The 23,062-nt window shown below is 35.5% G+C and overlaps 1 protein-coding gene across 12 annotated transcripts in view; it reads right to left on the bottom strand.

Moving 5' to 3' along the window:
- The window catches only part of SRPK2 (SRSF protein kinase 2), a 272,571-nt gene that overhangs the window by 120,768 nt on the left and 128,741 nt on the right, over positions 1-23,062 (bottom strand). Inside the window, exon 1 of one of the 12 annotated variants that reach the window (XM_051961711.1) lies at positions 19,589-19,698. The exons of the other annotated variants lie outside the window; for them this stretch is intronic. Coding sequence (XP_051817671.1) covers positions 19,589-19,641 — 53 coding nt within the window. The 5' untranslated portion in view covers positions 19,642-19,698. Of the gene's footprint in view, positions 1-19,588; positions 19,699-23,062 lie in introns of those variants that run through there. 12 annotated transcript variants of the gene reach the window in all.

The following is a 23,062-nucleotide window of genomic DNA, read 5'->3' as shown; positions in this document are numbered from 1 at the left end:
AATGATTCTCACTGGTTTTTCAAGAACTAAAACAGTTTCATCTTGTGTTAGGAAATCCAATGATTCCTGAAGATTTTAAAAGTCTTTTTAACAGTCTCCTTGTCAGCTATGCTCTTTCAATGGTGAGCACAATCAGCAACAGAACCACCCGATATTTCTTGGGTCTTCTCCTTTGTTTCAAGGGTCTGCTCCATCTCTCTGCAATGGACAAGGCGAATGCGGCTCATCGGCACCCATCTGATTCCTTCTCCACATGTAGAGATGCAAGCAAATCCTCTCCCCCAAGCAGTTAACCTAATTCCCTTCTATTTACCAAATTTGGGATTTCTCCTCATCATCTGGTAGTTACATTGGAGTTATTTGCACTGGATATTGCCTTGTTGTCTTAAAAGGCCTGTATTCTTCCCAACTGTAGTCCTGATTGCTTTTCTGTTGGTTGATGACATCAGAGTTCTGAATTTCTAAAGTCTCTTGTTAAGGGCCACTGTTCTACCACACTGGTGTATCAGTTTTCCACTGAATAGGAACTGGTGAGAGTGCTGGCAGGCCTTCAACAGCAGCCCTGCCTAAAAAGCCGAAGTACTTAATTGTAATCCTATCTGCTGCAAAATGTCTCTTCCCCACAGATTGATGGGGATTTTTTCAACCACAAAAGGAGTAAAAACTCCTGTTTCATTTTCAAATGTCCATTTCATAGGGGCAGCACTAACTTCTGCTGCTATTGATCCTCCTATACCAGACATATAGGTGTCTGCCTTAATCTTTGGCCAGTGACTGGGCCAGCTGGCACCTCTAATTACAGTACGATCTGCACCTGTGTCTACCAATCCTTTTAGTGGTATTCCATTCACATAAATAGTGAGCATAGGTCGGTCATCTGTCACAGCTGCAGTCTAAAATATTCCTGGATTTTGTGGTCTGGAGTCAGAACCTGGGTAACTATCACCAGGCTGTTTATTAGGATTCTGTATGAGTAAACCTGATGCTACTACGTCTCCTGGGTGATAAGTCACACATTGTCTACCTGTATTAGTGACTGGGATATTATCTACACATTCCCCAGTTTCCCACATCAGTGTGTGGATGGACACTGTTTTGTACACACAAGGAGGTGAAATGATCAAGCCTACTGTGCCTGGAGGTAGGGGATCCATAGGCTGGAGAGGAACAGATTTCACCTCTCCAGGGGGTATCTCAGTTGTCCCAGCTGCAAACAGCTCTATTCTCCCCAATTGTAATTCCCTTCTGCCATCAGGTTGCTTCCTGGCTGGTTGACTGTGTAATCCCCTTCTCCCATCATATGGCTTTCTGGCTGATTGGTCATGTCTGGGTACTGGACTTCTAGGCACTCTCTGGGTGCACCATTGGCTGCCATCATGCCCCAAGTGTTTTTTGCCTTGGGCCCTGGGGCTGGGCCCCTCATCCCGTTTCCCTGAATCTGTCTGCATTCTGAGGCCCAAAGGAAGCCTCTGTTGCATTTTGGACATGGGGTTTGGGGTCTTGTTCTCCCACCTTGTTTTCCCATTCTATCTCTATACCAACATTGAGCTTTCAGATGTCCTACTTTTCCACACTGAAAGCATCTACGAGTCTCTCTGGAAGTCCCTTGCCAAGAGGGACTCTGTCGTCTTATGTTTGGATTTTGGGAAGTCTGCATCATAGCCTGGCTATAAAAGGCACCTGTACCCACTGTGGCACAGCGTCTTATGAGCTCCTCTAAAGGAGCATCCTTGTGCAGTCCTAGTATAATTCTTCTGCAAACCTCATTGGCATTTTCCTTAGCAAGTTGCCTTATCAAAATGTCTATTATTGCATTTTCTCCATTTATTCTTGTGATAGCTGTCTGCAAACGTCCCACAAAGTCAGCAAAGGGTTCATTTGGCCCTTGTGTTATTTTTGTGAAGGCCCCCCCCCTTGTCGTCTTTATTGTGAAGAGAAGCCCATGCTTTGATAGCATTATCAGCAATTTGCTGATATGCTGCTACAGAATAACTAATTTGTGCTGCGACATCTGCATAAGGACCTGTACCTGTTAGTAGGTCACAGGTGATTGCAGTATGAACTCCACTTTGACTATTTTGTTGGGCTTGTATCCTACAGAGCTCACTATATTCAGAAAGCCACAAGTAGTTCTGTCCAGGTTCTAGGCATATTCTTGCTATAGATTTCCAGTCATTAGGGGTCAAGATTTCAAAAGACAAATTTTGTAATAGCATCTTAACATAAGCTAATGTAGCCCCATAAAGAGTGCAAGCTTTTTTCAGGTCTTTGAGGATTTCTATATCAAAAGGTGAGTATCTTCTACTTTCTTGACCTGAAGAATTAAACTGTTGAATTACAGGAAAAATGTGGTGTTGAAATTCTGATACATTTTTCCCTTCTTCTCTGGCCTTAATTAGTCCCTTTTGCAATCTACTCATAGGAGCAGCTGGATACTGGGGGGGAGGTGCTGGATGCTGGGGGGAAGGTGCTGGTGCTGTCACTGCCCCCCCCCACTACCCCTCCTCCCTCCATCCCGGAGGGTGGAGTTGATGGAGAAGAGTCAATTACCTGCTCCTCAGGTGGGGCTGAAGCTGCCTCAGATTCACCCCGCCCTTGAGCCTCACTTAAGTCTCCCTGCCCTGTGGGGATATGGCCATTAATCTGTTCTTTGTCTTCCTCCTTTATCTCAGGCTTCCCCCTTTGGCTATTCCTAGAGTTTTTTCCTTTTCTCCTAGAACTAGTACAGTATTTTAAGGCCAACTGTATCGTATTGTATAAAAAGAATACTTCAATGGAAACTGAACGAGGACCGTTTTCATTGTTATATGCGGAGATCTGTTGACCAACCAATGCCCAGTTTTTTAGAGAGATTTGCTCTTCCTCTAAGAACCAAGGGGAGGTGCGTTTTAATGTAGCCAGAAGTCTAGCTGCCTGTCCCCAAGTTACAAGCAGCCCTTGATCTTCTATCAGCTTAAGCAGGCTTTCTATAGCACCACTCCTGGGTGGGGCTGGGGTGGGGGATGGAGAATCTTTACCTAAGATCTGTCCCATTTCAGCCAAAAAAGATTGTACTCACTCAGTTCCTGGTCACTGGAGACTTCTTCAGTGAAAGTAGGGTCCCTGGCCCCACGTTGGGCGCCAAATGTTATGAGTTCAAATGTTGGAGTTCTTGTTCTTCTCAAAACACAGCCGGTTTAGCTTAGGACCCTCCAAATATCTCCAAATCCAAAGGTTCTGTCCTTCAGCCTCTGCCTCTGCTTTCTTCAGCCTCCAACCAACACAGAGATGGAATGTCTCTCTTGTCTCCTTCTGGGGAGCTCAGCCACCAACTACAGTGGTGTGAGATGAAGATGAATCTGGTTGTCCACTGAACTCTCCACTTGTAGCTTTATCCTCTGAAAACTCTTCGTCTGCCACCAGCCAGCCAAGTGGAATATATTCTGCCTTGCCTCGGAGAGAGGGCTTCTGGCGTAACTCCACTGAAATCTGACCGAGAGCCTCTGTCTGTTTCTTTTATCCAAGAGGGAGGAATTGTGGGATATGAGAGAGAGGGATTATGGGTTTTCTCCCATAGTGCTCTCTGGCCCAAAGAGCTTTAAGGGAGGTGTGGACTCCCTTGAAATTAGAAAGTTTACTTTGTGAAGCTGGCACACTTGTGAACTCCAATGAGTAAAGGTGTGAACACAAGCCTTGTATTAATTAATTCTACTTAGTACCTTGTTTCAGGTTCTGGCCAAAATCTTCTTGTAAGATTAGATCAACTCTAATTAGTTAGCAGTTAGTAAGGATTCCAACACCTCTGGAAGAGCAAAAGGTCAAGAATTTCAAAGGAATTAATGGAAAAAATGTCAATGAAGGTGGCCTAGCTATCTATGCCAGACCTAAAACTATATTATAGAAGAGTGGTCATCATGAAAACCATTTGGTCCTGGTTAAGAAATAGAGTAGTCTATCAGTAGAACAGGTTAGGTTCACAGGACAAAATAATCAATGATTATAATAATCTAGAGTTTCACAAACCCAAAGAACCTAGTTTTGGGGATAAGAACTCGCGATTTGACAAAAACTGCTAGGAAAATTGGAAACTAGTATGGCAGAAACTAGGCACTGACTCACAACTAACACTATATACCAAGATAAGGTCAAAATAGGTTCATGAGTTAGACATAAAAAGTAATATTATAAGCAAATTAGAAGAACATAGGATAATTTACTTCACAGATCTGTGGAGAAGGAAGGAAACTTGTGACCAAAGATGAACTGGAGCTCATTACTGAACACAAAATAAAAAGGTATTTTTGTACAAACAAAATTAATGCAGAAAAGATTAAAGGGAAGCAATAAATTGGGAAAACATTTTTACATTCAAGGGTTTTGATTAAAGCCTCATTTCTAAAATGTACAGAGAATTGATTCAAATTTATAATAATTCAAGCCATTTTCCAACTGATAAATGGTCAAAGAATAGGAACAGACAATTTTCAGATGAAGAACTTGAAACCATTTCTAGTCATATGAAAAGTGCTCTAAATCACTACTGATCACAGAAATGCAAATTAAGACAACTCTGAGGTACCACTACACATCTCAGATTGGCTAATGTGACAATATTAGCCAATGACAAATATTCAAAGGGATGGGGGAAAACTGGGACACTAATACAATAATGACTGTGAATTGATCTAACAATTCTGGAGAATTATTTGAAACTATGTCAAACTGCACATTCCCTTTGATCTGGCAGTATTTCTACTGAACTTATATCCCAAAGAGATCTTAAAGGAGGGAAAGGGACAAAATGTGCAAAAATATATGTGGCAGCCCTTTTTGTAGTGGCAAGAAACTGAAAACTGAATGGATGGTCATTAGCTGGAAAATGGCTGAGTAAGTTATGAGATATGAATTTTATGGAATATTATTGTTCTATAAGAAACAATCAGCAGGATGATTTCAGAGAGGCCTGGAGTGACTTACATGAATTGATACTGAGTGAAATGAGCAGAACCACGAGATCAGTGAACACAGCAAAAGCAATTAATTATGAGAGATGTGGCTCTTCTCAACAATGAGATGACTGAAGACAATTTCAATGATCTTGTGATTAAGAGAGCCATCTACACCCAGAAAAAGGAACTGAGTATGGATCACAACATAGTATTTTCACTTCTTTAGTTGTTGTTTGCTTGCTTTTTTTTTCTTTTTTTCCCCTTTGTGATCTGATTTTTTCTTGTGCAGCAAGATAATCATATAAATATGTGTGCCTATATTGGATTTACATATATTTTTAACATATATTGGGTTAGTTGTCATCTAGAGGAAGAGGTGAAGGGAAGGGGAGAAACAATCGGAACACAAGGTTTCACAAAGGTCAATGTTAAAAAATTATCCTTGCATATGTTTTGAAAGTAAAAAAGCTTCAATAAAATATTTATAGTAGCTCTTTTTGCGATGGTAAAAAACTAGAAACTTGAGGGGATTCTCATCAAATGGGGAATGATTGAACAAGTTATGGCCTTTCAGTGTGATAGAATATTATATTGTGGTGAAAAAAATGATCCAGAGAATATTTCAGAAAAACCTGGAAATAAATATATGAACTGATACAAAGCAAGCTCAGAAGAAAAATTTATACAATCACTGCAATATCATAAGAATAATCAAATGTGAAAGACCTAATATGTTTAATCAATGTAATGATCTACCACAATTCCAAAGGACTCATGATTTTTTTTAAAAAATGTTACTTACAGATAGAGAATTTATGGCCCGGTAAGAGTACAGAGTAAAGCTTTTTTTTTTTTCTTTTCTATTCTTGGCTATTTTTCCTTCTAGAACATGACTAATGCAGAAATATATTTTGCATGATTTCATATTGTAATGCATATTTTATTTCTTGCCTTTCTCAATGGATGGGAAATGGGAAGATGAAGAAAGTTTAGAATTTTAAATAAAGTTACATTAAGTTTAAAAATAGAGAATACTTTAAGGATATATGTAGTCATATGCACTTACACATCTGTGTGTGTGTATATGTAAATATGTGTATTTTCTTATTCAATCTCAGTTACAATCCTATAAAGTAATATCTCCATTTTACAATTGAGAAAATTAAGGCTCAGAGACTAAATTATTTGTTTGGTTAATGCAGCATGATTTAACCCAGGGCTCTTCCAAACCCCAAACTAAGTATGCTATCTACTATGCCAATGGTCTCATTTACTGCTTTGTACATGATGGTTTAAAAAACAATTCAGTGGTACATTAAGCAGTAAATAGTTGTTCAAATATGTTACAAACATACATGTTTGGATATAGGTTTGTTTCTGTAATGATATGGAGCTTTGGGAGCAACAACTATCATTGTAATCTGGGATTTACAACACTTTTTTGTTGACATTGCAAAAAAAATAATGCTGCAAAACATTGCACTTATATTTTGACCCCTCAAAAGAAAAACTTACATACTCTCACCCAATTCATGTAGTTTTATACTTGTCAGCAATATTATTTTTGAGATTTTGCCCTTTTTTGCTATTGATGTCATTACTAATATTATGGAAGTTGTAGACAATATCCCCCCGCATTAACACCTTTTATATTAAAAGTTATAGTTTTCCCTGATCTACCTCCATCTGAAATCTCTCTTGTAACAAAGACAAATCTTTAACTGAAATACCTTGTGTCACAGTCTATCTACTTGTCTATTCCCTACCTGTACAATAAAATGAGAAAGGTTTATTTTCAACATGTGTTTTCTGATATTGGAACTGATTATTACAATTAATCAGCATTGTGCTGTTTTTTTTTTGTACTCTTTTCATTTATATTACTATAGTTACTATATGTACTATAATTACATTACAATATTGTTTTGTATTTGTGGTTCTATTTACATCTATCAGCATCATATTCAACAGTCCTTCTGTAAAGATCAGGGGAGGAGCCAAACACGATGCAATCAAGAAGTACTAAGGCCAGGAAGTCTGAAATTTCCAGATGTGGTTTTCTGTGATCAGCACTGACCACCTCGTGGGCGGGAGTTCTGGTCTCATTGAAATGCGCATCATTTACGGGAGGTGTGTCCCTCTCTAATTGGCTGTGTGTGTGACCTCATAGACCTGATATAAACTGTTATGGGCCAGAACTCTGAAACAAGGATTCTTACAAGATGTTAAGTCAGTGGGATGTTTGAGACAATGGTTATCTAGCTTAGCATGGTGATTAATAGTTCTCTAAGTTCAATATGATTGATTTAATTTTACAACAAATAATGGTTTCCTAGTGATATAATGATTGGTTTATACTCAGTGTGGAGCATATAAACTGGGAGCCTCAGCCAGATTGAGAGCAAGAGAAGACAAAGGACTGGAGGTGGGAGCTCAAGTTCTCAGAGTCAAGAAGAGAGATTCATTCCATCTTCATCAGCCTTGTGGTGGCTGGCCTGTCCTCCTGCATTTTCTCCACTGAAACCAAGTCCCCTCTGAAGGCCACAAGAAAGCTAGCAGAGCACCAGGCAAAGGAGACAATAAAGATTTTTGGACTTTAACACCTGGCTATTTTTGTGGCGATTAATCTGCTGAAAGGAAGGCTGTTTTAACACCTCCAGAAAACCAATGAGAACACTACAATAAGCTGTGGGGATGAGGAAGTAGGAGGAGTCCTACTGGGAGTTTTAACAGAAGTTGACTAAGAGTGAGCAAGAGGTCAGAAGGGTAGGATGTGAACATGTGGAATAAAAGATCTTAAGCTTGCATGTGGCTGTCCTCAGGTGCTCTGTCCTACATAAAACCACAGCTCGATGAAATGGTGGCCAGAAATCTCTAAAGCCCTCCAATTGAGGTAAGATTAGTAGAAGCACTGTACTAGACAGTGACCAAAAATTCTTCTGATGGCCTGAGAATTAGGAGTGACTGGTAATAGTGGTTTCTGGGTGTGAAGCCACAAGTGGCAGCTCAAACGTGGGGGGAGCGTTGTAAATTACCAGACCCCATAATCTGAGAAGGTGCAACAGTCCTCTATCTGGAAGTCTAAGTCTACTTACGACCAAACCCGAGGGTACAGTTATGCATGCAGCTCAAGCATACGAGTTAAAAAATCAAACGGGTGATCTTTTAACAAAAAAACATGCCCAGGAGCAGGGGATTTGTCCTTCAAAGCCCAGGCGTATATACTCTTCATTAGCACATCTACCTGTGCCCTTAGATGACCAAGACAGCAAAGAGGAAAAGAATGCAGTAAAAATGCAGTCATTGAACAACAGAAAATTGCCTCTCACATACATTATGTACAACTCAGCAAGAAGGGATGAGTGAAGGGATTAAGCAGAACAAAGGGAGCAAGAACTTTGCCTGTGAGCAGTCAGAGGACAAATCAAAGACTACCTTATAATAATTAGAACAAGTGCAACAGAAGGCTGAGGCAGAGAACAGACAAAGGATTATTTTATGGCAGAGAGAACAAGAAATGTATGTAAGAGCTCCACCTACAGGCTGAGCTGGAGAAGAGATAAAAGATTACTTTACAGAGACCTGTTGCTTTTCCTATAGAACACAGAAAGAGTCACCCCCACCCCGACATAGCTTTACAGGAAGCTTTACAGCTGCTGAGGGGGAATATGTAATTCCATGGGATTCCGATTGGGGCCTCCAGGCCTATCCAGTAGAGGAAGACAGGGCCGGAGGTCAGACGCATGTCCCCATTTAAAATGTTGAAGTGAAACAAGTTTCTGTTAATTATGGGCCGAATGCTCCCTATACCATACAAATGTTATAGCTGTTATTAAATAGATATTCCCTCACCCCATGATTGGAAATCCATGGCATCTGCCTGTTTTATTCCTGGACAATCAGTCGTATGGTTATCAGAATTTGCTAAATGGGCCTTGTAAGTATACCATGGCCAATGACATCAGGACCCAGAAGAATCTGTGCTTGTAATTACTAGCACTGGCCACTATTCCACAACTCAGGCTTAGATTTTATACGATATGATTATACTTCCACCTATTGCACAATGCGCTATACAGGCTTGGGAGAGAATTGGCAAAGAGCAATTATGGTGCCTTGATGGCAGCAATTATAGTCAGAGAATATTTGAAAATGCAGCAGTCCAACCTGCTTAGTCAGTCTTTTAGCAAGCCTGTGGGAATAGGAGATTGCAGTTAGAGAAAGTAGAACTTTAGGCCCATGGGACTACAGAGAGATTCCCTGAAGAGCTGAAACTTATCTTTGTTCATCTTATAGATCCTTCACTTCCACACACAGTTAGTTTGATTGCTTCATGCCCTGAGTGTGCTTACAAAACAGTATCTACTTATACACTGATTTGGAAAACAAAGGAATGTGTAGCTATTATCCCAATCACTAATATAGATAGACAATGTGTGATCTATGACCCAGAAGGAGAAGTAACATCAGGTTTATTGATTCATATTCCTGAAATGCAATTTGGTGATATTCAAACTTTGACTTTGGCAACAGAATTCAGAGATATTATAATGTAGCTGTTACAGCTGAATGTCCTTTGCTCATTATCTATATAAATGGAAGACCACTGAAAAGGTTGATAGACACAGGTACAGATCTTACAGTTATTAGAGGTACCAGTTGGTCTAATAATTGGCCAAAGATTACAGCGAACACCTGTAGTCTGGCATAAAAGGATCAATAGTAGCTAGAATTTGTGCTACCTCTTTGAGATGGGAATTTGAAGATAAGAAGATTTTTATTTCTTTTACACTTGAAAGGATCTCTAATTAATCTGTGGGGAAGAGACATCTTACAAAGTAGAAAAAATTCAGACTTTATTAGATATAGGACAGAAGCAATTTAACCAAGGACATTTAGAAGCTTCTCTAAGAATTGGAATTCCCCCGAATTTGCTATAAGAAGGAAATATGGAGAATGGAGAATGTTGTTTGACAATGGGAGCTCTTCAACTTGGGCTTCCATCTCTCCTCAATTGCCTAGGGAATGAATGGCCTCTTTGGATTAAGAATTATTTCTATTATATCCCTCTAGATAAGGAGGATATGAAGGGATTTGTCTTTTCAGTGTCCTGCATAATTTAACTGAGCCTTATAAAAGATTTGAATAGACAGTTTTGCCACAGGGAATGAAGAATAGCCCTACTATGTGTCAAATGCATGTGGCTGCTGATCTTACTCCTGTAAGAAAAGCATCTACAAAAATTATGTTGTTACCACCATTATATGACATTTTAAGAGGAGACAGTGCTTTAAACTCACCATGCCAGCTTACATAAAAAGCTCAAGAAGCTCTAAGAGAGATTGAATTGACTTTATCCAACATGGTTCAAAGAGTCACTCAAAAAGTATTGGAAATATCAGTTTCTGCTACACAAGAGGCACCCACAGCAGTTCTTCATCAAGGAGACAGTACGATGAAATAGGTGAACCTCCCAGCACAACCAGACCAAAGTCTTGCTCCTTACCCAGTGATAGTGGCTAAAACTTCATTAAAAACCAATTAGAGAAGGAGAAGCCTCTGTAGATGATTTGCAGAGACCAGAGCTCCTGCCCATGAGGTGGTCTGTGCTGACCACAGAAAACTACATGGGGGGTTTCAGGTTTCTAGGCCTTAGTATATCCTGATTGCCCCCGTGCATAGCTGATCCTTACATCCTTCCATGCTTCTCTAAATTTCCTATACTTATAGTTTCATATGTTTTTATATGCATATACCATAATTTGCTAAGTCCTTTATCAGTTACATATAGATATATTGATAAATCATTTATCAAAGTGTTTACAGAATCAGAGACCTAAAAATGAAAAGTCTTCAGAGGCCAGTTAGTCCAATTTTCTCATTTTGCCAATTAAGAAACCAAGAAAACTGATTGTTTTCCAGTTTCTTTTTTTGTTTGTTACTACGAAAATCACAGATATATATACACATACACACACACACACACACACACATATTTAGAAACACATGGGACCTTCCCTTCTGTCTTTTTATACACACACACACACACACACACACACACACACACATATATTTAGAAACACATGGGACCTTCCTTTCTGTCTTTGATTTCCTGGGAGGAGATGCCTAGTAATGAGATTACTGGGTCAATTGAGTATGAATACTTAATAACTTTTTCCACATTTCCAATTGCTTTCCAACAGACTTGGACTAAAAATTTCACAGATGCTTTGTATAAATAATTCATTTTTACAAAAAGCGGTATATATTTTATTAAGTTTGAATCAGTTTTGTAATAGTATTAAGGTCAAACACTTCTCTTTTCAAAACTGAAATACAATTCACTTAAATATTATAATATTTTAAATATTTAAATATTTTGGAAGAAATTCAAATGAAATGCATGTCACTGGTTCAATTTGTTTGCTATTTTTAAGGCTGAATAAAATACAATATTCTAGGCCCAGCAAGACTTGCAAAGTATTCAGAGATACTTAGGAAGTTTGCATGAAATTTTACAATATCAACAAAAAAGTTATTGAATCTCTAATATTATTTGCAAATCACTTTTCAAAGCACTGAAGTATACCCAAAATAAATATACACAATGAGAACTCTTGCCTTAACAAAGCTTACATTCTAGTTAATATAGAACAAGGGTCAACAAAATATACTCAAAGGCCAAACTCTATATAAAAATGTAAAAAATATTCTTAGCTTAACCCTGGTCTATAGAAACACATGAAAAGTCATATAACAGAAGAAGAGCAAATTACTTCAAGATAGTCTGTTACTAGATAGTGTACTATTTATTATTAAGTGAATAATTCAAACAATATGTAATATGTTTAGAAGAGAACATGATTAATATAGTTTGTGTTATGAGATGGCATCATCGAGGACATAGAACATAAGCTATTCCTTAAAAGACATAAAATATTTTGTCTGTACTATATAATATAGAAAAATTTGTGTATTTAGAATATTACCAAAACTTAAGGACCACAAATTCAATTCAAATACTTGTCTACAGTAACTCAGACAGAAAGTAAAGAATTTCTTCTCTTTATTCCAACTTCCACACAGATGCCAAATTGACATTCCTAAAGCAAAGGTGTTGAAATCCTTACTAACTGCTAACTAATTAGAGTTGATCTAATCTGACAAGAAGATGTTTTGGGCAGAACCTGAAACAAGGTACTAAGTAGAACTAATTAATACAAGGCTTGTGTTCACACCTTTACTCATTGGAGTTCAATGAGTTCACACCTCCCTTGAAGCTCATTGGGCCAGAGAGCACTATGGGAGAAAACCCATAATCCCATTTTCTCAGAAGAGTCAGATAAAAGGCCAGCGATGAGGGCTCTATGGCAGAATACATTTTTCTTCTTGGCTGGCTGGTCTCAGAAGAGAGCTCAGCTGGACTCGAGAGGAGCGACTCTGGTGGCAGATGAAGGGTTTTCAGAGGATACAGCTACGAGTAGAGAGTTCAGTGGACAACCAGATTCATCTTCATCTCACACCACTGTAGTAGGTGGCTGGGCTCCCCAGAAGGAGTCAAGAGAGACATTCCATCTCTGTGTTGGTTGGAGGCAGAAGAAAGCAGAGGCAGAGGCTGAAGGACAGAACCTTTGGATTTGGAGACATCCGAAGGGCTCTAAAGCCTCTAAATCGGCTGTGCTTTGAGAAGAACAAGAACTCCAACATTTGAACTCATAACACAAAGGTATTACTGATAAAGTTATCCTAATTTAGTGACTCATTATTCCTAAAACTGCCTGTCAATTAATGTTAGGGGAGGTGTCATCCAGATCCCTAATATTTATCATATAAACAATATCTATGACCTTAAGGACCCCCATACCCACAAACTCTCATGTTCTTGCTAGCTTGGGGAAAAACTGAGATGCAAGGGCCAACTTGCTGACATTGATCTCCTGAATTGTTTATCTCATCATGAAGTTCACAATACAAGTTTAGCGCTACCTGGAATCCATTGCTGATTTGCATTAATGTCTATCAGATGTTGCTACCTTTACACACTCATAATAAATTCTTTTAATTTTCTTTCTCCTGAGTTTTGCCTCATAATCATAAAAGTCCAAAAGAAGAAAATTTCCTTTCAACTATATAATCATGTGTCTTTGAAACTTCCTTGACTCTAGGATAAAATACAAACCTATATGTTTGACTTCCATAGCCATTTACAATCTTATTCCATTCTCACTTTAATATACTCCAAGCAGTATATATTCCAACCAAAATGGAATAGTTGTTGCTCTCTCTACAGCTCTCCCTACTTCCAAATCTTATTAGAGGCATCTCTCATTTATGCAATGTACTCTGTCCTTACCTCTGTCACTTTATAGAATCCCTAGTTTTCTTGAAAGCCCAGCTCAAGTACTACATCCCACAGAAATCCTTTTCTGTACCTTTATTGCCAGGCCTCTCCAAACATTGTTATATCTAAAAGGCAAATTGAGAGAGCCACTGACCCCGAAGACCACAGGACCTGGCCACCTATCCAGCACCCAAAGTCAGTCAGCAGCACTGTCTCCGGGGCAAACTAAAGAGGCTTTCGCCCCTTTGGCATAAGAAACCTCAACCTTTAAAAAAAAAAAAAAATGAGCAAACAAGCATAAACAACTCTGACCATAGATAGCTTTTATGAGGAAAGAGAAAGACCTCAAATCTTGAGGATTCTAAATGCAAATCAACTTCACATGAAGCCCCAAAAGGGAATATGAGCTAGTCCCCATTTCACAAGGCTCTCTTGGAAGAATTCAAAAAGGATCTTAAAAGAAAGAGAAGAAAAATGGAGAAAGGAAATGAGATCTTTGTAAGAAGGTATGGGAAAAGAAAAATAGAAGTTATCTGAATAAACTCCTTAAAAAATAGATGTGATGAAATGGTAAAAGCATATAACTCCTTACAAAATAGATTCAATAAAATGGAAAAAGCATATAACTCCTTACAAAATATAGATTCGATAAAATGGAAAATGCATATTATTTCTTAAAAGACAGATATGAAAAGGAAACTAATTTGATGAAAAACGTAATTTGTGAAATGGGGAAAAAAATGCAATGAACAAAACACCTCATTTAAAAGTTCAATTGACCAAATGCAAAAGTAGATTTAAAAAATATTTTTTAAAAAATTAAAAAAAAGAAAATAATTCACCAAAAATTAGAAGTGAACAAATAGAAATCTAGTCCAACCCTATTTTTGTGTCTCACACCTAGAGTTAAAAGGGCTGCCCAAAGTTATACAGTGAATTTAGCCACTGAGCTAGAAATAGGCCCAAGTGATATTTTTACTGTATTGAATTATTAAAGTCTTTGACATGTGTCATAATTATGACACATTTCAATGGAAAACATGAGAGACAAGTAAACTAAAGCAGTAGCCAGTTTTAAAGTCTTTATTTTTGCTTTTAGCATATTTTAAAACCATACCATGTACACATTCATCTATATCTACTTAAAGATTTGGCCATGCCCACATACCACCACCTTGTTGGCAATTTAAATGAGCCAAATACATTATATTAGATGATCTACAAGTGAATGGCAACTTAAACTGCACATACCTATAAATTTAACAGTCTTAAATTAACATCATACAGAGAAATCTTTGAAACAATTATGTTATTGACAGAGGTCACAAGATAAAATATTTTAAAATTGGAAAAGACATAAGTAATATAGTACAACTCTCATTTCAAAAATGAGATTAGAGTCAAGAGATGTTAAGTGATTTGCCTAAAGTCACAAAAGAAGAAAATGAACATATCAGCTAGAATACAATCAAAAGAAAACATGAAAGGTAAATGAAATTGATATAAGAAAAGTAACCATTTGAAATATGTGGGTGATTTTCCTCTATATGCTGAAATAAAAAGAGGATTGCTCTCACATATATTCATTCTTATACATAAATGAAAAAATTAATTGCTTCATTATTCATGCTTTCCAAAATTATTCCTAGTATAATATAAGACTCTTTGAGGATAGAAACCAGGTTTTACACATCTTTGTAACTCTGTTTATCACAACAGAAAATAAGATGAACCAACAATAATAGATAAAATACAAAGGAAATTTTATTTAAGAAAGTGGCACAATTAGGTTCAAAGAAAACATCTCTATATCATATATCAAGAGAATTAAGATTCAGTTGTTGGCACTGTTACTGTCTTTTTTGAGACCTTGAATAAAAATTACACACATTTCCCCATTAGGCCTATTTGCTTACCAATAAGGCAGAAATAGCATTACTTAGCCTTTTTATATCACAATATTGATATGAAGATCCCAAGGAAAAAATATGTCTGTAAGAATTCTGAAAACAAGTCTTAAGATACTGTAAAACTGTAAAATATTACTATGCTGAAGAAATTATCCAGTGACTCTTAAGCAACAAGAATAATTCACAGTAAAAGTATATGAATGTTCAATTGGCATTTGGTATTTGGTCTTTGGTCTTCAGGAGATATAATCAAAGAAAGCTGGGGCTCTGAAAAGCTAATGGATCCTTCATTCCTAATACAAAGCCATAACCATCAAGCTTTACTGTCTCTACCAATGCACTTTTTAAGCTGCTTTCAAGAGAATTAATCCTTACTTTCTATCAGCTTTAAAAGTAGTTATAACTATATGAATATAACTATCAACCCACTCCTCCCCATTAGATTTCTCAATGGTTCTAAATTAATCAGATGAGATTAGATAGTACTAACTTGATTTAAGACCCTAGGATAAATGTATCTTTTTCCTTCACAAGGTCCTAAAATGGTTTAAATATGCACCACATAAACCAAAAGAGAAGCTTGGAGCAACAGAGCTTTGAAGAAAAGCAACTTCAAAAATGACCACATATTGTTTAGTAAAACAAGCTGATCCTTTGAAATTATTTGCATATTAACTGCTTTCAAAGTAAGTAGTTGACTGGAAACTTTAGGTGCCATTACACTACTACTACTATACTATCTTTTCTGATTCCTTTTGTAATCCTTTTTTATAATTTTATTTTGTTGGTTCAACATTTAACTTTGGAAAAACATACTACCTTTGTTAAATACATCTATACTCTGCATTTGATTTTATAAAGTAACATATAAAGTACGTTAGGTACTTAAGTATATAGGAGATACTTCACAAATATTTATTTAATTGAAATATCTTGCTGAGTTATCAGACTATGTGACTGAAAGGTGTTTTTCCCTCAGGTTTCACTTTTTGTTATGAAAATTTACTACAAAAGTCTTCAATATCAGAAAAGTGATACACTGGAAAGAACACTGGAATTTGAGTCACAGGACTATAAGTTATGTGATCTTGGAAAAAAATTCTCTCACTTCGGATGATAATTTTATTTATACAATGAGAAGGATAGATTAAATGATTTCAAAAATCCCGGGCAGCTCAGATATTTTCTGAAAATTTTAGATAAATAAAATTGCCTTTTGTTAAATATTGGAGCACAACAAAAATGTATGACATTCTGAACAAACATCACAAGATGCAAGAATGGGAAAAATTCAAATGGGCTACATAATTATAAACTTGAAATGAAAAAGAACTTATATCTATAATTTAAGAGCTGGACAAACTGCTTTGCTTAAAAGCAAAAGAAGAAATCAAATATGAAAAGTGGGGAAAGAAAAAGGTAGAATTGAAAATAATGGAAAATAAATTCCAAATGTGAGAAATAGAGCTCCCAAAGGGAGTACTTTAAAATTGTAAGGAAATTGTTAAAGAAAAGTATAATCCCATCAGATAAAATTCAAGGCTTTAAAATAAATCTTTCCAGTAATATTTACTTCAGTTGATCAAGATTGGTTTCATCTGATTTACAAAAACAAATATGCCACATTATATATGGTATGTGTATATGTGTATACATACAAATATAAACACATATTATATAAAAAAAATTTACCAAATATGAATGATTAGCTCTATTAATAATTAAATCTATTATAATTGCATAATATATTATAATGTATATTAAGAGTTAGCTCTATTAACGATTAGCTCTATTATAATTGTATAAAGATCAGACAAATTTAGAACAAAAATATAATCTAAATATTAATGCCAGATGTGCTATGGCAAAAAATAAAAGTTACATATTTGCCTCTTATTACAGTCAATCTCTCCCTGGGACAATAATATCTACATCTAAACACCATTTCTTAACTAATTGATTAGACAGTGATTATTCAGCATATTTTAAATTTATTTTGGTATCAGTCATTGAAGAAATTTTTATATTTTCTACAGTATATCTGGTCAACTCAACAGTATCAATAAAATAAAATGGCAAAGTCCATCTCTTAATGTCTACGTAATGTCAGGTGGCAAACAACAAAACCTGTTTCAGACTAGGTTTAATTTTTAAATATAATTGTCACATTAAGAATATAAATACATCAGAGTAAATTATACAAAAGACTGAGTAGGATAATGGAAATATTTTATTAAATGTAGGATTTGCAGAAAAGTTTTTAGACAAGACATAAAATGGTTGGTTCCAAGCTTAAAACATGCTTTCTATATCTGAAAGCAGAACCATGCATGATATTAGATATTAATGAGGACTATGTTCCAACCTTTGTTCAAAGAACCATGCTGCTTCTGTTTATAACAGTAGTTTTTTTTTTTTTTCATTTTTTTATTACAGATTTTTATTTGCAAAACATATGGATGGGTAATTTTTTTTCAACATTAACCCTTGCAAAACCTTCTGTTCCAAATTTTCCCCTCCTTCCCCCCATCCCTTTCTCTAGGAGGTAGTCCAATATATGTTAAATATGTTAATATATATATATATAACAGTAGTCCTTAATCTGGGGTCCTTGAATTGTTTGTATTTTTATATTTTGATAATAGTATTACAGTATATTTTGTTTTCTCTACAATCCCATGATTTAATTTTATGTAGTTTAAAAACATTCTGAAAACAGACTAATAAGCTTCATCAGACAGCTCAAAGGAGTCTATGATACAGAAAAGCTTAAAAGTCTTGAGCTACAATAATTAAGAAGTTGCTTTAGTACAAATAATAGCATTATAAAAATGGTCTAAAAGCCCACAAAACTGAAAAAGCAAAAATCATCAAAACAAAAAACCCTTCCTCTAACAAACACTTTTATTCATAGCATTTATACTAAAATCATAATGAATTAATTTAAAAAATTAATAAACAGCAGATGTCATTTATTTTAAATATTTCACAAAAAATTCAAATGATACTTATAGTCTCCACTCACACATAACAAAGTAAGTCAGCACAAGACAGTTTTTTTATATGCAGTTCATCACCAAAAGTACTGAAAATGATCTAGTCATATAAAAGTAGGATTTTATTCAGTAATGTTTCTAAGACTCATATCCATTAAGTGTAAACCAAAAAAAAAAAAAAAAAAAAAGGATCCTAGATAAACTACAAAAATGATGCACATTAGATTTTTAAATTGAATTTAAATATTCATTATAGGTAGTCTTGTTTATATAGCTTGAGCTTCAATGTTCTGTAGCATCATTTCCTAATAAGACATCTGGATTGAGAGAAACATGATACACATCTGCAACATTAGAAAGTATATATCTTTCACACTATCAAAATAATGTATTGTTACCTTTGTATACATTACAGATCAATTTGATTATGAAACAAACTAGAAGAGCTGTCAAAAGCAGCTCTGTGGCTCTTCTCTTAGAAGAAATGGTTCTAACATAAAAATCCCTCTCTCAAGGGGAGAAGGGGCATCTAGGTGGCACAATGGATAGAATGCCCAGCCTGAAGGCGCCAAGAGGCCTCATCCTCATGAATTCAAATTTGGCCTCAGACACTATTTAATAGCTTGTGACCTTGCACAAACCACTTATCCTGTTTGCCTCCATTTCCTCATATATAAATTTATCTGGAGAAAGAAAATGGCAAAGCTCTCCAGTATCTTTGCAAAGAAAACCCCAAATGGAATTATGAAGAGTTAGAACCAACTGAGTCAACAACTCAAGGAGGGAAATCTTGTGAACCTGCAGTGACTACATGAAAATAGCATGCATGATTTCAGTTTGTTTTACTTTTATTCTAAGAAGTGGTTCTGCCAGCAAACACTAGATTTTCTGATAATTCTTCAAGGTAATGTGAGGATCTCATCTGAGGAAGAATTCCCAACTATTTTTTAAAAGATAATTTTATGAATGTTAAGCAGTCTAACATTCAATCTGTTTTGGATTTTTAAAAATCTACTTTCACATATTATCTTTTTATACAAGTTGTGATGGTATCTACAGAAATTCCAGATGTGATAAAATAATAGTGTACTTGGCTTCAGTTTTTCAAACAAAAAACAACTAAAAAGATGGATATTCTGAGATCTATTATGTAAATCCACTAATGCAGTTAAATTAGATTTATATACCAAAATTTCAGTATAAATGTGTATGTTTAAATACACACACACACACACACACACACACACACACACACAACACCACCATTAAGCATGAAACTAAGCATACAAATAAAATGACTCACCCCTAGGAATTAAATGCCTAAATTATACGAATGCCTTGAAAAACCAGTATTTCATTAATGAAGAAATTATGAGATTGGGAGGTAGCATGAAATCTGAATATAGGACTTACCTACATTGGAATATAAAGCTGAGAGTAGGGGAAGAGCTGAAATTAGAACCCATGAATATATATGCCCAAAGCTACTCTTGAACCCATAGAAGATAACAGTAGTGTATTTCAACTAAATGAAACCCACCCGTAGAAATAAAACAATGAAGTAATAAAGTTTTTTAAAGCACCAAAAGGCAATAAATCTCCACAGTTTGAGCTTATCTCCATGGATGAAATAGAACTCACAGTTGGAGATTATGACATTATTTCTGTGTCACAAGGCCAGTGACTCACCTAGGTATATGGAGGATGAATCATTTACCCAATAAGTATTTACTTAACTTCTACTATGTGCAAGGCACTGTGATAGATAAAAAGTTAAATATATTGATTCCACAATGCAAGGCAATCTTATGATGAATTCTCTAAGAAAGACCCAACAAAGTACTACTGACATTCAAGCTTTATGAAAGTAATATTTTCTATGGATCTTAAAAAGAACAAGATTCCAGAGTATGGGACAGTGATAAGCATATCAAGAAAATGCATGCATGATGAATGAGCGAGCATTTATTAAGCCCTTACTATGTGCTGATAACTATGCCAAGTACAACATTTAAGAATGAAAAATTCTTAAATTCTGTGGGTATATATACAGAAGACAAATACAATTCTCAGTATGGAAGAGCTTACACTCTAACTGGGGAAGTCAAAGCATGTAGGAGAATTTAATTTCAAAGTGCTGATGAAAAGGTCTAAAGAGTACTTAGGATAAACCAAAGTATGAATGCAATTTATGTTCGAGGATTACTATAAAGTAAATTTTGGCTAAAATATAGGAATAAGCAGGACAGCTAGGTGAGATATTAGATAAGACACTGGACCTGATGTCAGGAAGACTCTTCTATCTGAATTCAAATCTAGCCTGTTGGCACTTCCTAGCTAAGTGACCATGGACAACCCTATTTGTCTAAGTGTCTTCACCTGCAAAATGAACTGGAGAAGGAAATGGCAAACCACTCCAATATCTTTGCCATTAAAACCCCAAATAAAATCATAAAAGAATCAGGCACAACTGGAAAATGACAAAACAGTAACAAAAGAAACAAGATGGGGGAATGAAAAGAGGAGGAATCCTTTAAAAGAAAAAAAGATAGATCAAGGTCAGATCATGCAAAAGCCTTGAAAAACATGCTAAGTATAAACTTTATCCAATAAGGAGAGTCTTAGTTTTAATATGAATTCATTATTTTTTCCAAAAAGGTTCCTACCCATTTCTACTCTGAAAAAAAATTGTCATTTATCAAAATAAAAAACAATCATTACCAAATATAAATTTAATGGAGATAAACATACTACATGCATTTTGGGAGGCAAAAGGTCATTCCTGCTATAGCAAATTATGGAGACAGGTTTGGCTAAAACCTAGGAAAACTTGTGCAGAATGAAATGAGTAGATCCAGAAGAACAACTTATACAGTAACAATACTGTAAAGACAAACTACTATGAAAGTCTCAGGAATTCTCACCAACCCAATAACTATGACTCTAAAGTTTTATGATATAACATACCAGTCTCCTACTGGAAGATGATGGATGGACTCCTCTGAGTCATAAACTTTAAAAATACACTAAGATTTTTGATATACTCTATACATTTTTTGGACATTGAAAAGATAGGAAATCTATTTTGTCTTAGTATGCATATTTGATACAACAGTTTTGTTTTGTTTTGGTTTGTTTCTTTTTCACAATTGGGAGTTGTGGGCAGAATTAGAAAGTGGTAGAATTTTATTAATTTTTTAAAATTTAAATTTAAAAACAAGTTATATTTCTTAAAAGTTATTTGTAAATCAAGATCAAAGGAACTTCCATTAACCTTTCTGTTTTATAAAATGAATGTTAGCTTCCTAATTAGAGGAAAAGGGTGTCGCTGAAACATATATAGTATAAGCGGTCAGTTTGCAGTTGTATCATTTTCTCTCATGATAGCAACAGTTTCACTTTCCAAAGAATATAAAGCAGAAATGCCAAATTTAATAAAGTTTCCTATAGGTTTTGCCATACTTCTTCAAGTTTTAGTTTCTCTATATGTAGGAGTGAATAAGTAGGAGTGAATCTCAGAGACATTGTTAGAATTAAATGAAAATGTATCAAAAATACTCTGTGAATATGAATATAAGTAACAATTTTTGCTGAGCCCTCCAAAGTTAAAGCTGATTTTAATTTTGTTTATACTTCAATAAAAAACTATAATCAGTGTTTATTGAATATTTACATTGATACTAAAAACAATCATAAAAGTAGTTTAAAATAGTGAACTTACTTGACAATAAAACCTTAAGTATAATTTAAGTATAAATGCCTGAAAATCTTAATGAGATCTTGGGTAATGCACAACCTCTCTGGACTTCATTTTTTTTTTTTTAAGAGAGAATTGGACTATATTTGAAGCCTATAATTGAGAAAACAAGAGATCAAATTACTTGCCTTAATGCCAAATGGATCATGAGCAAAATAACAAAGACAAGGTCAAGGTCCTCTGTAACTTCAATCCAGGGTTGTTTTTACAACACCATGCTTCTTTCAACCCTGATCCTAAAGAATAGTATTATTATGTTTTTACAAAGGAAAAAGAACTAGATCTATCATATTAGTATTATAGAGAATTCCCAGGTAAAAAAAAATATTTCTTTGATCTATACCTTTTCCTGCAATTTCTATTTTCTTAGTTATCTAGGGCTTTTGAAATTTAAGGGATTTGCTTGGATAATAGCAATTATGTGCCAGAAGTAGAAACTTCTTCCTGGCCTGCTTCCTAACTGATGAGAGTAAAACTCAGCTTGATATGAGTAAGCCCTGTAAAATTATGTAAAATCACCAACAAAATGTGTCCTTTGATCTACAAACCCAAATGGTCTTGCATCCTCTGGAGCAAGATAAGCTTTCTTGGAGGAAATCATGACCCCTCCCCCCAAGATTTAAGATTTCACATCCACTCGGGACTTCTCTTAGACTCATGCATAAAATGGGTTTTGCAGATCACTTCTCTCGAAAATGATATGCCCTCCAAGAGAATCCCTCTTGGTGTCTCTTTAACAATAAAGCTTTTTACCATAGCCTTTGGGTTTAGCGAAATTCCTTCCCAGGAACTGTGCCTTGGACAGCTGAACCTCACCCATTTCTGCCTAACCTCTTCTTTGGTACCCTCAGCCCTCATCATAACCACTACAACAGGCAAACTTAAGTCATTGAAATATTCTGTAAATAGAGAACTTGTGATGATCTGGATAGGGGCTGTGCTAAATTGTACTCATATTATTACAATGTTATGAGGGCTAGAAGGGTTAAATGACTAAATACACTACACCATAACTAAAGCAGACTTCTCAAAACCCAATAAGATAATTAATATACAATAAAAACGTAATGTTTTAAATAAATGTAGTAAATAAACTTGCCAAAGTGAAGTTCAGAAGAGAGACTATAATC

Source organism: Antechinus flavipes, chromosome 5 (assembly GCF_016432865.1).
Source record: "Antechinus flavipes isolate AdamAnt ecotype Samford, QLD, Australia chromosome 5, AdamAnt_v2, whole genome shotgun sequence".
NCBI classification, from domain to species: Eukaryota; Metazoa; Chordata; class Mammalia; order Dasyuromorphia; family Dasyuridae; genus Antechinus; species Antechinus flavipes.
This window is presented reverse-complemented; position numbering and strand designations above follow the sequence as displayed.